The 15,084-nt window shown below is 23.5% G+C and overlaps 1 protein-coding gene across 1 annotated transcript; it reads right to left on the bottom strand.

Annotated features, from left to right (window-relative positions):
• Nucleotides 1–4,458: 4,458 nt before the first annotated feature.
• LOC145836598 (lysophosphatidic acid receptor 6-like) lies at nucleotides 4,459–5,937 on the bottom strand. Its single transcript, XM_082944389.1, has 2 exons — nucleotides 5,764–5,937; nucleotides 4,459–5,361 (listed from the first exon to the last, which is right to left on the bottom strand). Exons 1-2 carry the CDS (start codon nucleotides 5,935–5,937, stop codon nucleotides 4,459–4,461), a joined length of 1,077 nt encoding a protein of 358 aa, XP_082800515.1.
• Nucleotides 5,938–15,084: the final 9,147 nt, after the last annotated feature.

Genomic DNA, 15,084 nt, shown 5'->3' with positions numbered 1-15,084 from the left:
GCATTTTTAAAATAATTTGCTAGCTAGTGCATACATACATAGGCTACTGTTATCACTAATTATCGTTTGTTAACGCAACTTTTATCGATTTAGTTTAGGTTTGAAAAATATGATAAAAACTTGAAATCCAGTAGGTTAAGATTATTTTTCAATTTGACTTTGGTAAAGTATAAGACAGGTTTAAAGTTTTTTATGTTTGGCTTAACTCATAATTTTTTTTTTCCTAATTAAGATTTTCTAAAACTATTAGATAAGAGTTTGTATAGACTTTAAAGCTAAGTATCTATTTAATGTTGTTAAAATATTTTAGCAAATTTTACTAAATTCCTTAATGCTTTTCAAAATTTATTTGTTTAAATTAGTACAAGTATAAAATGCGTTTCAAATTTCATTATTGATATTCCCTTAACTTATATATAAATAAATACTTGATATTTATTTAAGTTTTAATAGTTAAACAACTTTCAATATGATAAAAGTAATTTGAAATGAGTAAATACTACTTGACAAACTCGTTTCACGTACTTTTAAAAGTTGACCACAACTATAACCTTAAATGTTTTTTTAATATCAAGGGCTTGTACTTAAAATTTTCTGTATTGATTTTGTGTTATATTTTAGGATAATGTTTTCTTAGATTACAATAATAAGGTTTATAATTTTCATGGACACAATTGTTTTTAATAAGCAGTTACATATCACAAAGGTCAAACAAGAGATTTATTAGCTTTAACATGATTATATTCCTAATGTTTAAGATCAAATAATGTTTGTAGTTTTAATAAATTGTTTAGTGTAAAACTCATTAATTGAAAAAGCTACCACTATCTGAAGAATGTATTATTAATGTTAATCAAATTAATCTTTGTGTATTGAAATTTAAAAGAATTATTTTATCTTTTTTTATAATTAAATGTGTTACAAAATTATTGTTTTATATTTAATTTAACTGTTTGTTTGAATAAAAACTATAAATTTATTAAAAATCAAAAAAATAGATAAAATAAATAATTTGCTTACTATATAAATTAACGTTAGTTAATAAATAATATAAACTTGAAATTTCTAATGTCTAAGTTAATTTTATAAAAATAAAAAAACAGTATGAAGCATATAAACAAGTAATTGTATGAATATAAACATTATATATATTTTTTTAATGTTTTGTAGTATTCTAAGTAAAATTTTTTAAAGATAATTTCAGGACTTCATGTACAAACTTTAAGAGTATTGAAACTTTACATTACAAAACTTCGTTAAAACAAAATGTAGAATTTTCTACATTCATTTTAATCAATAAAAGTTGTGTTACGATATTATCAAATATATTTTGTTTGTAAAACTTATATAGTCTAAGTTTATAGATAGAACCTATTCTTACTACACTAAACTTACAACAAAAACATACAAAGTTTTATTGTTTTTCACTAAACTATTAAAAGACTTTTTGAGTTAAATAAGCGAAAACGTTTTTATACTTATAAAGATCTTATTTTTTTAATTGAATCAAATTTAAGTGTTAAAAAAGTTTATTAAGTTTTAAGTATCTCAGAAATAACCTGTTCAATGTAGTTCTTGAAAGTACATAGGTAGTAATTTTTTTAAAAATTGCTAATATTATTTCTAATGTTGTTAAATATAAGAAAATAAGTTGTAAGAAAAGTAAACACAAGTAATTTTTTGTGTAACTTAATTAGCTTTTTTTCAAGCACTACATTCAAAGTTTTCTATACTTACTAAACTACTGAAAATTTGCAAAAAAAAATAACAGTTTTTTTTAGTAGTTATTTGTTTTTTGAATGTATCAGAAAAGTATAATTTGTAGCCCGGTGCATCGTTTTGTTTGATCAAAAAATTTTAACAGTTTATGAGTAATAATTCTGTGATTTCTAAATCGTCTTGTTTAAATAACAGTAGAGACGTTGGTAAAGTACATACCTTAAAAGGTAAGCACCTTCGTAAGGTACGCACTAGATCTTGAATTTTGGGAAAAAAAAAGTAATTTGAACTTACTCTTTATAGAGTTCTAACAAAAAAGTTAAACTATGATAAATAAAAATTTAGTGTTAAATGATTATTTACAAACTTTTGCAATTATTTTTTTCAAAGTCTAGTAATTCTAAATAAACTATGCTAGCTTGTTTTTTTCGTATAAATAGATATTAGCTGTTATCAAGTGAGTAAATGGTAAAAATGTCTTTAAATTGTAAGATACGCATATCAAAAAAGGAACATACGTATTTTTGTCTAGTTACAAAATACGTACCTTATCGAAGTCCTTATATGTGTTTTTTTAAATGCGTTAACTAAACAAAGACTTGTGTACATATAGTACTATTTTTATTTGACTTCGCATTTTTTTTTAAGATTTATGTTTGTATTTTATTGGTTTTTGGATAAAAATAGATTTTACTTAGTAATGTTTGTAATTAGCACTCTGTTTTACATTTTTAACTAATTACAAATAGTCTCGTATAAAATAAACAGACACAATTATTGTTCTATAAGTTATAAAATGTGGATAGGATGAAAAAAATTTTAAGCTAAAATGCGTTAAAAAAAACATGTATTTTCTATTCAAACACTAAACCTCTTTAGTCTAACACATGTACTGTACACCAGTTTAATAAAACCTCTTTAATTAGAAATTTTCAGAGTTTAAGTAATTAATAGCATTAATTTGATCAATTTCAAAATGTATAAGTCAGTAATTATTTATTATGTTCAGTCTTAAAATGTTACATTTGTGTATTGTCCTGGACAAGAAAAATTAAATGTATCCTGGTAAATGAATCGATAACTAAAAGTTTTTTTTGTACACTAGTTATTTGAACCACAATTTTTGAACGCTTATTTTTTTGTTGTTCAATAAACTTGTTGTTATTTTTTGAAAAAGTAAAACAATAAATTTGCAGAACTTTATATCAATTTATTTGTAATACTAAGTAAAAGTGTCCATATATAAGAAAATTATCTACTTTTTTTTGAAATATCAAAATTGAACCATCATTATAAAATAATAGAAAACATTGGCGAATGTCATCCGAGCCAAAGCCTTAATTTTAATTTTGTTTAAGAAAAGCTAAAGCTAGCATAAAGTTTTGATCATACTTGCGGTCTGATGATCTAAGTGGTATCATCAAAACTTTATATATTTTTTCAAATATGATAGTTAGTACAAATAACACAACTTTAAAAACTTAGTATACTATTTTTCTAATAATTTTATGCAACTTTTTAAGAGTTTTTATATAAATCACTAAAACATGGGTTAACGTTTTCAAAAAAAATACCAGTTAGTTGAAAGTAAATTAAGTTCTAATAAAACTTTACTTTTCAATTTCTATTTCTAAGTATATTATAATACTTAGTATATAATATTAAACTTTTTCTTTTCGATAAAACTAATTTATGCGATACAAAAACTTTACTTAAACTTTAAAATTAAAACTCATACGTTTAAATTTATTTTTTTAAGTTAAACTTGATACAATACTTTTTATCAAAAAATATTTAAAATTATTCAAGTTAGCAAAAATTTCAAAGCAAAAACGTAAAATACGAACTATAAAAAATTAAAGTTTACTTTCATTCTATTAGAACTATTAAATACGTACTTATTTGTTTTTTAATGGTAAAGTGAGCTCTTTATATCGATACATCTTTTTGTTATATTAAACAACAACAACAACAACAACAACAACAACAACAACAACAACAACAACAATAAAAAACAGAGTTTTAGATTTATTTTTATAAAAAGCAAAAACTAACTATTTTAAGTACTGTTTTTATAGTTTATTACTGTTTTAAATTGCAAATATAATGCATGTAGTACGTTTTGAAATTTGTTATTAAATTACTTTGTAATTGATTGTATCTTAAAAAGTATTAGTTTCACACAAACATCCTTAAAACATTCTCCGTTTTTAGGCTTCAAAAAACATTACTAGCACAAAAAAAGTATTACAACTACACAGCATAATTTTGGCTTAAAACTTTTTACTAGTAAACAATACACAACAACAACATTTTTTGAATACAAACAAAAAGGAAAAATTTTAAAGCTGATAGCTAAATTTTACTTTGTTCGTTCAAATATTACTCACAAAGTACCGTTGTATATTTTTGTTTCTGATCTTAAAGCGGTAATTTTTAAAAGTTTTAAACTTTTATCATTTATAATAAAAAAATTAGCATTAGAAATTATTTAACAAAATAATACGACACAAATATATATTTTTAAAATATACACCAATAGAAGTATTTAGATTTGTTCATAAATTAAACAAATAAATAATCAAGAAAAGATATAAATGTTTACGTATTTGTTGGTTTATTTTGTACTTATACTAATTTTTGTTTGTTTGCCACACTTTTATTTGTTTAGGTTTTTTTTAAAGGCCGTAAAAAAAACCTAAAATACTTTTGCTTCATTGAGAATATTTTTTAGATTTCTTATACAGCTGAGCATAGTGATTTACCAAGCGAAAAATTGACGGCTGGGGACCTGTGTAGCTGCACGGAGTTTCTTACTGTTGATCTTGGTAGTTCAAAGTTTTGTTCTTGGAAGCAACAAAACATATTCATCATGTGTTTCCTAATCTTAGGTGCCGAACAAGCGTAAATCAAGGGGTTTAACACACTATTAGACCAGGCAAGGCACAGTGTATAAGGATAAGCATAATCGTAATGTGTTGGATTAAAATCAAATCCTGTTTCAAACCATCCTCCAATAGCTGAAAGAAAAGTAAGAAGCTGCATTGGAAACCAGCAAATAATGAAAGCTGTTATTATGATGGTACTTAACGACGTAACCTTACCAACAGGTGTTCTACCAGTAACCGAAGTATTCATTGTCTTTTTTCGAACCGTTATCACAACTTTTATGTAACAAAAGCTTATGACTATGACTGGAAGAAAAAAGCCTATACAGCATTTCATGAGCTCTATTGTACCGCCGATAATTATCTTGTACTCGCTTAATGGGACGAAAAATTGGCATTGCAGCTTGACATCTACTTCAGCGTTATAAAAAGCTTCTGCAACTGTCTTATTGTACTGCCTTGGTAGGTCAATAATATCAAGCGATTTGTTCCATTTATCATGAACGTGATGAGGAACAAGTTTAGACCACAATATAAATGGGGTACCAAGGACAATCGCCATGACCCAAGTTCCAAAACAGATTTTGTACGTGCTACTTTTTCTTCGTAATTTCTTGCTCGTTAAACTGTTAGAGTGTACTACTGCAAGCCATCGGTCGATTGCAATTGATGTCAGAAAAAAAATGCTGCTGAACATGTTAATTGTGGGTAGTAGTTTGCACAATTTGCACATAAAGGGACCGAAGGACCATACCTTAAAAAAATATATGTTTCGTTATACAAATTAAAGGAGTTAAATTATTGTGAGACAAAAAACATTATTATGAAAATATCAAACTTATTTTTTAATTTTTGTTTTTAGATAGGAGGTTATGTTATAAATCTTAGACAAACTTGATAACAAGTTCTGTAAAAGAAGAAATTATATGCTAAGCTAAAAAAGTACATCTAACTTAAACTTCGCATTAATATAAACACTTTTATCTAAGGAAAATACTAAATATCTACTTAAGTTTTTCGGTAAATAACTTATTATTTACTTTTAGTTAGCTTTTACCTATAAATTGAAATAAGGAACTACTAACTAACTATTAATGTAAAATGTTTTGTGCCTGTTTACTTTGCACATACAAAACCATACTAAAATTAAAAAAACTTTTTCGTTGTAGTACATGAGACTCCAAAAAGGCAAAGTTGAAACAAATAGAAGATCAGAAACAGCTAAATTAAGCAGATATGTTGTTGTTGTCGACCAAGCTGTTTGTATCTGCTTAGACAAAGCTAAAATCAAAAAAAGATTTCCGATTAGACCGAGAACGAAGATTGACATAAAAATTCCAAGTATAACCGTTTCTTTTTCATTCATGTTTTTACTTTATATTATTTTAATATAAATATTTTTTAATATGCTTCAAATATTTATTTGGCTGAAAACTATTTAAAATATTTTTCATTTTGTTTAATAATTAGGTTTTAAAAAATAAATTATCTGTTTTTACATAAAAGTTTAAAATAATAATATGTCTTTTATAGCAGTTTCATACACATCTTTAGAAAGTTGATATAAAAACTTAAGAACTAATTTTTATGAATCTTAATCAATATGTAGAATGTTAGCTTAAAACATTTTAAAATTAAGTTGTTTACATATTATTTTTTTAACCAACGTATAAATGTTTATTATTTTAACGCTTTAATAATTTCAAATTGAAAACTTGAGTTAAAAATAGTTTTAATAAGTTAGCATAAAAAAATAAGGCAAAATTAAAAAAAAAAAGTATATACTTCAAAAAAATTTAAATTGACCATAGTCCATAAGCATAGTTCGTATAAGTATGAACGCTTTTAGTTAAACTAAACAAGTTTTTTAACATTATGAACATTACTAAGGCGTTTTTCACGCATTCGATTTTTTATAAACTGTAAAAAGTTAAAGCTGAATAAATCTTGTTAATTGAGAAAAAAAAGCAACTTGGTTCAATTTAGATAATTTGATAAATTAATTTTGGTAATTCCACTAAAAACGTTAGATTAAGTAAGCGGATTTTTTTTTACAAGTTTACTAAACTTCTTAATTTGAAATATTAAATTTAATTTGAATTAATTAATTTGGAATAATTCAGTCGAAAAATTTTCTGCTAAACTCCAGTTTAGAAATAAAAAATATTCAAAAATGAAAGTAAAAATTAAAACTAAATAAATAAGAAAAAAATATCTAGTATTTCAAAGCAGAGACACAATATATAATGGCTATTTACATTTCTGTTACTACATAAATCTTGTCAGATAATATATTTTATTGATAAAAAGTAAACTAAAATTAATTCAGTAGTTTTACTTTTAATCAAACTTATTTTCAGTAATGTCAAATCTACGTTTACTATAACAACCTTTAACGTAAGATTTTTATTGTTTGTTTAGAACTCTGTAATTTACCATCTAAAAAGTGTTTTTTTTTTTTTTTTTGTCTTACTATTAGCGCTTATTGATGAAAAGATATCTAGTATACATATGAACAATGCAGACATTTTTAAATCAATAATTTACCAAGCTTTGACGGCACTACTGTTTTTCTTAACTTTTCTTGCTATGCTTTAAAAAATTCACGCTTTAGTCCGTCATCAACCTTCGTATTTTAAAACTAAAAAGAAAAATAAACACATGAAACAATGTAGACTACATTTTCGAAATATACTGTATACATATAAAAAACATATACATGGTGAATGACAACTTAATTAGTGCTATAGTCATTAATATCTTTCATTATGGTATTTTTATATAATAATTAATAACTTTTGTAATTTTCATTGTTTATGTTATAGGTGATGATTTTTTTTGTAATTCCTTTATTGTATAAAAAAATTATTGATTTTTTTTCTATTCAAGTATAAATTAATTTTGAAATCAAAACTATATAATTCAAAAATATTTATTTAAAAAACTTAAGTACAAGTTTGTTTTTATCTGCCAAAAAAAAATTACATTACATACAAAAAAGTACATTATAAGTACTATAAATATGTACTTAATCAGTAAAGTTTTTAACTAAAAAAGTTTGTAAAGGTGTGAAGAATTTATTTACATACCTGATAAAGTAAAACTATTTTAGGAAAACTTTATTTTTTACTATACTTTGTTGAAAACAAGTTTGTTTATTAGCAAACTGTATCTAAATATTCTACTCAAAAAAAAACAAGTTATATAATTTTAAAAGCTTTAACTTTCTTTTCATATAAAAGGAAATGTTTTCAACTAAATGTGTAAAACTTTATACTTCAACTAAATTGTTGGTACTACTTATGTAGATTATGTTTAACCAAATTGAAAATTGATATCCAATAGGAAGTAAAGATCCCTCACTTTAACAGTTTTAAAAAAAGTTTAGACAAAATAACTGATTGATTGAAAATTTTCCTTATATAATTAGGTTTGCTTAGATTTCTAATGAATTATACATTATCTTTAAACACCTGAGACATATATACAAAAAGAAAAGCTATATAATTGGAGAAAGATACAAACGGCTTTAGAAAGTGAAAATGTTTTAGTAACGTTATTTAACATTTTGATATATACTCCTCACTTAAAGTTTTAGATGCTTAAACCGACGACAACTAGTTATTCACTAACTTTTTTACATTTGACAGTATATATATATAGCTATTTTAGATAAACTGTTTTCTTCTAAATAGTCATTGTATTATATATCATTTTATGCACCATATATCACACCTAGTAAAATGTAAACATAAAAACAAAGTATGCTTAAATCTTCCGTAAAATTTAAAGATATATTTTAATTTCAAAGCTACTTCTTTAAGTTTTTACTATAGAATCGTTTAAAATGGGATAGTCAAAGATATTTATAAAGTTGACTCAAACTTATACTTTCATAAAACTAGAACTATTTATTTAAAAGATAATAATTTGTTTACAAGTTTATTACGAGGCTTGTAAAACAAAATCATACAGACCCTACATTATAAATTGATAATAGCATATACTTATGAACAATTTAAATAATATTTTATTAGTTTTTTAAACATATATTTTATAGTATAAAGAAGTATCTAGTATCGAACTAAAGACGATTGCATTTAATATATTGTTAGATGGTCAAGTTTTTGGTAACTTTTATAACTGATATTAAAGGCCGAAAAATGTTTTAAGATGTTTACATTAAAAGTGAAAAACATATATTGAAACATAAATTTATGCAGCTTTTTTTAAATAACATTATAATTATACAGCAAAAATTTTAAAAGCTATGATTTTTGTTATAATTTTTTTGTTCTTCAAAAGAGTCTTTCAGAAATTACTTATGTGATTAACCTTTTAAGCTACAATATTAAACCTCGTTTTCTATGATAAATTATTAAAAGAATTATGACAGCATGAAAATTGCGATTAATTTCAAATGTTATAATTTTTTAACTAAACTTAAACTAAAAACTTTTCTAATACAACATTTAAAAGTTTTAAATGTTAAAATTATAAATTTTTATTAATCTTGTACTTTTTAAGGTAAGTTACGTCGTTTAATTAATAATTAATTTACATAAACTTAAAGTATAAAGGTATATTTTATACTTCAACCTTAGATAAAGTTTAACATTTGTGAAAACTTATTTTTTGTTATTATAAACCTTGAAATTAAAAAAAAACTCAAGTATTGTTCTCAAAGAGTAGCAGTAACTTATATAAGGATAGTTGTTTCCATTTAGTTAAATCTTAATCTTGTAATATATGTTACTCTTTTGATAAAATAATAATTCTCGTAAATTTTTCATATTTAAACTACTTAAAGTCTTAAAAAAGTCTATTTTAAAAGAATTACTGACAAACGACAAACAAATTAAGCAAAACCATTTCAGAAAAGCTTTTTTATTAAGTTTTTGACAAAAACTTATAATTAAAATGATACAAAAGTGAATTAAATAAAACACACAGCTAGAAAATTATTAGGTTATGTCATAATGAGACATTAAAACCCTTAACAAGTAAAACACATAATAAAATAAAAACAACTGTTATAGTTAGTTAAATTTATAACAATATTAAATTCAATACGGTTTCATAAGAAAGATCATTTTTAGCTAAGGGATAGCTTTGTAAGTTAATAAGCGATTAGTATATTGACAAAAACAATTTAAAAGTATACTTGTTACAAAATAATAATAAACATTTAAAAAGCAGTTTGACTCATTTCTTTTCATAAAATAACTAATGAAGTATACATAAAACATTTTAATAGACTAAATTTTTACACTTACAAAGCTATATAATCAATTTTTCTATAATTAAAAAAAGTAACGTCTAGTAGATGTACTTTATGTAGAAGACTCTATACATTTTAAATAAAAAGCTAAAAAATAATAAGGAAAAACAAATAATTTTGATGTTTGTGTTCTTACTATATGTGTGTGTTAGTTTTGTTAATCACGTTTGACACAACTAAATTTTTAATACAAAAGCTATTCGTCTTTAAATTGGTGGTTATTTTTCTACAAAGCAAACTTTTTAAATCAAAAATAAACGTTTATATTACCTCAAACATCTTTTATACGAACACGTGTTCTACTTATCAAGTCTTACCATTTGTAGTTTAACAAAATAAAATAAATAAACGAAAAAAATAAATATCTTTAACAAAAACTGTGATCTATTATTTCATGATTTGTCGAATGAAAAACTAAAGTTCTGAACAACTACACAGTATTATAAACAGTATAACTAACCACTAATATTAAAAACTGCAAAAATATTAGTTAAGATTTTTAATGTCTAATTCATGCAAATTCTGACAACTAAAAAGTGATTATAAGATTATTTTTCAATTTGCTTGTTCGAAAATTTAATACGAAAAACAATTAAATACTAAACCTAAAAGAGTCTTTTTATAAAGGTAGAGGAGACAAAAAGAAGTAAAAGTTGTACTTTAATACTTATATAAATCCACAGTAAAAAAGTTCATTTTTTCTTTTAACTTCCAAACTAATTGTAAAATCGATTTTATATTTTATGACCATGGAAAATTTGTTCATTGCCTGAACAGATAATTGTCAAGGTTATTTAATTTATTACTCAACTAAAAAGTGTAGATTTGCAAAAAAAAATACTTTTAAATTCACCTAGGCTAAAATTAACTTTTGTATGTTTACTAGAATTCTTTCGATTATCTACTTTCAGCATTTCCTTAACCATACTCACAAACCAACAGTAATGAGATTTTTCTATTGATTTTACTTCATTTGTTTTGTCGATCAAAAAATCAAAACAAATTGTCCAAAAACTTTTAAAACATGTGGCTTAAAATGTTTTCAACTTACTTTGAAATTACGCGTGGCTCTCTAATAAATTCTGACGAAATAATTTGAATCTGTAAAGTTCATTTTTTATCTGAATATGTTTTGTATACTACTGCCTACAATAACAGTTTAATTATAAAGTACCAAATTTGTCGATGTTATGTTTTTCTAAACTTTTCAAAACTTCTAAATTGAAATTTTGCCAAGATTTTCTTTGTTATATTCTACAACTTGTAGTAAAAGGTAGTATTTTGTAGTAAAAGTTTAGTTGTTAGTAGCCAACAATTTTTAAGTTTTTAGATAGGTTTTTAACATAAACTTTTTGTACTTACCTTCAAAATTTAAAATTAGCAACAAAAATATATTACCAAAACTCTGTTTATCAAAACTACAACTTCTACTAAAATATTTTAAATTATAAAATAAAAAAAAATTTTATTTAAAGTATATTTGTATACTTGTCTCACTAAATAGTGATTAATTTTACAGGTTTAAGAAACCTTAAAAACCAATACTTTACTTTACCAATTTTATATTTATCAATGGTTTAGTTTTTCAACTAAATGATATTTTTTATAAACCTAAAGTAATTAAAAATTAAACTAGTAGCTCAATAAGTAGTTTTGTAGACAAAAAGAATGCTTTAATTTTCGTTGAGTGTGCGACAAACGAGTAGTTTTTTAATAAGCTATTTTGTTGACTTATCGGTTAGATCGTAAAATTCAGTATTTTTAAATAATAGTAACTAAAAACTGACTATACAAAAATATTCTATCGAAAATTTATTACATTAAAACATATAGTTTCAAATGTTGTTAACATATATCTTTCAGTTAAATACGTAAATATATTATATAACAGAGAATGTAAAAAGGTAAAGTATAAAACTGATATTTAAAAGATCATTGTGTTATTTAAAGGTTATAGCAAACAGCAAGTGTTATTTAATAATTCTGCTTTTTGTGTTATAAAACATAAATAAGTCTTTTTTTTACCTTTTTTTCATAGCTACGTAAACTAAACAGAACTAAGCAACTTTGAAAGTTGTTTTTTGTAAAATGTTTTCATAGAAACTATTTTGTTGGTTTTTTAATGCTTCAAAATAGAAACTATTGTTTTGGTTTATGTGTTTTCCGGTATGTTGGCAAAATTGTATTTTTTAAATTTTTGTTTAAAAGTAAAAGCAAGCTTTTATTTTTAATTTTCATTGTTTGTAATTTTGGTTGTAAAAGATAAGTAACTTAAATATTTTATGCACTTTATAAGCGTTGTAAATAGGTCTTATGATTAAAAATTTATATCAAGTACAAACCATTAAAAGGTTTTGTGTTTTATGTTTTTAATTTATGATTAAAGTGACGTTACATAATATAATAAAATCTTAGTTTTAAAATATTTCAATAAATTTTATAGGAATTGTTTAACTGTTTTAAAGTAATTTTTCTCTATCATTTTTTTAATTATGACCGGTTTTTTAATTTTTACCTAAATGATTTGAATCATAAAAAAATCTTAGATGTAAGGTTTTTAGTTTAAACAAAACTTAAAAACTTAGTTTACCAAAAGCTAGCATTTTTGTTTAAAGTGTTTTGTAATACACTGGTATAATATTTATAATCTTTTTTTAAGCAACTTTCAACCTACTTATAACTTTAAAATGCTAAAGTTTTAGTATGCTTGGTTAATATTACCTTATAATTAATATTAGTTTTAGCTTTGAATTTTTATTCTAAAATACAAAAACTGAAGTCTGTAGACTAGGAAAACAAATGACTTTGACGGAAATTTATTAAATATTTATGTTGTTTATTTGAAAGTTCAAGTTTGAAACAGTTGTTTGTAATCATGTCCCTTTTTCAGCTAGAAATCTTTGTCTATGCGTGTATGCATAAGTTCCTTATAGAAATATATTAAGACTGAGAATTTATTTAAAAATTCATGTTATACTTTTGAAAATACGTATATATAACTTTAAAAACACAATGTTTTATCTGGTACAATTGTTTTACTAGCATTCAAAAGTAGACCTGATAGTAAGTTATGTATTAAAAAAAAGAAGCATTAAGAAATGTTAAAGCAGCATTACAAAATTAATAACAGGTTCTCCATTGTTTATTTTAAATTTACTAAGCAAAAAGAAGTATATAAAAGTCTATTTACAAGATGCAAATGAAAAAAACTAAACTCAAGTTTTGCCCTCAGCTACCTCAGTATTTGGTGGTTAAAAATCAGAAATAAGTTGGTTAACTTAATAAATTAAATATTTCAAAACAGAGCTTACCTTAAGGGTATTTTATAAAAAAAAATTTTATTACAAGATGTAAAAATTTTGCAGTTGAGGAGTGCATAGGCACCAAACTCGATTTCTGCAAGTTATTTCATCTTGTAATAATATTTATCTAAGTTTTGAAGCTGATGAGTGCATAGGCACGAAACTCGAGTCCGTTGAGTTCTACATCTTAAAATAAACCTATATATATACATATATATACGTATTTCTTACACCATTAAAGCTTTTAAAAGGTAGCGAAACATTTTCTGCAACATCAAAAAGTAAATGTAATTATATAAAATGGTAATCTCATAACAAAGTTTGTATTATTAACTGAAACTATACTTTATACACTCAGCCCTTTGAGAAAAAATTTGATAAAATTTACTACAAAAAGCAAACTACTAGAAATAAAACAATTGTTTTAAAGTTCGGCTTACAGCTATAAAACGTTAAAAAAAAGACTTAAAGCGTACAAAAAACTTACAAATAAAATAACTATACTAAAAAATATTTAACGTATTTTTGAATTTTATGCATGACGTTTTATGCAAAAATTCAACTTTGCTTGTAACAAAAAAAACTACAAAAACTCAATAAAAAAGTACAAATTTTGTTGAATTAAAAAAGTATTTTTTTTATGAAGTCTCTAAAAAGAAGTATATAAGTTCCTTTTGTTTAGACAGCCCTTTTAATTCAAAGCATACACAACAACGGATTATTTGGGCACAGTCTACACATTGGAGTGTTACCATCGGTTATAGGTTGTGATCATTTTGTCACCCCGATATATACTTTTGTTCAATGTTTTTGCAACTGAAGCTGCAAAAATACTTCAAAAAATAAATTTTGTTTCTATATAAGCCACCTTTACCAATTTTTTTGATCGGTGTACCTTAACCTAAATTGAGCACAAATCGAACTTGTCTAAAAGTCAAAGCTATTGGCCCTATTAATAATGTTCCCCGAGCGGCAGTTGCCTTCCTTTCTAAATATATTTGCAGCTACCAGCGTAGTTAGATCGAGTATTACTTCAAGTGTTATTATTTAACATTTTCAGGTTATGATGCATTTAAATCATAATCTCCGTATTAGCCATTCGTGAATAGGTAGTTTGCATATTATGCCTATAAAAAATTGTATGTCTGTTTTTTTATCAAACAAATTAATTTTCTATTTATATTTGTTTTATTCAAATTACTTAAAGTTGGTTGTACCAAGTTTTGTTTCTTTTTTTTTTGTTTCGTTTTCGTTTTTTGGTAAGAGTTATCAAGTTTAAATTGTTGATTTATATATAGTTGTATATTTGTGTGTGTGTTTATGTATATTTAGTGTAATTTTTAAACTTTGTTTATATTAATAAATTCTAGTTTTTGTACAAAAGAAATATAGTTTTTATTGATAACTTAATACAGATATATAATTTAGATACAAATAAACACAAACTATTTTTTGATATAACCTAAGATTCATTTTCTTAATATGCTTATATTTAAGATTTACAATTCTATTAAGTCGGAAAAAAATTCAATCAGAATGTTAGAATAACTACAAACTGTTTTATGTATAACAAAAAAGAGTTTAAACTTATTAAAAAAATATTGAAGATATTTTTATTTAAACAAAAATTCGGTACAAAATTTCAGTTGTAAGATTATTAAAAAACAGTGTGCAAAATATTTCTGTCTATAAAAAAATATATACTTTTCAATAACTAGACAAGTAGAAAAACGTGCAACTAGATTTTTTGCAATATGTTAGTTTATAATGTGTCTATTTGAAAACTGTTAGAAGTTTTAAGAAGGTTAGTCTACCTATAGTGTAAAAAGTTTTGGATTTAATAACTATTGATGATTAAATAAAAGTGTTTGAACATCTATTCCTAGACAAGATG

The sequence above is a fragment of the Thalia democratica genome, chromosome 5 (genome assembly GCF_965202585.1).
Source record: "Thalia democratica chromosome 5, ktThaDemo2.hap1.1, whole genome shotgun sequence".
In the NCBI taxonomy this organism is placed as follows: Eukaryota; Metazoa; Chordata; class Thaliacea; order Salpida; family Salpidae; genus Thalia; species Thalia democratica.
This window is presented reverse-complemented; position numbering and strand designations above follow the sequence as displayed.

What these genes read in the sequence shown, in the direction of transcription:
- LOC145836598 (XM_082944389.1), bottom strand. Translation starts at nt 5,937, where the DNA reads ATGTCAATCTTCGTTCTCGGTCTAATCGGAAATCTTTTTTTGATTTTA. An exon ending in TCATGTACTACAACGAAAAA is followed by an intron (nt 5,362 to 5,763) that starts GTTTTTTTAATT and finishes TATTTTTTTAAG; the next exon opens with GTATGGTCCTTCGGTCCCTT.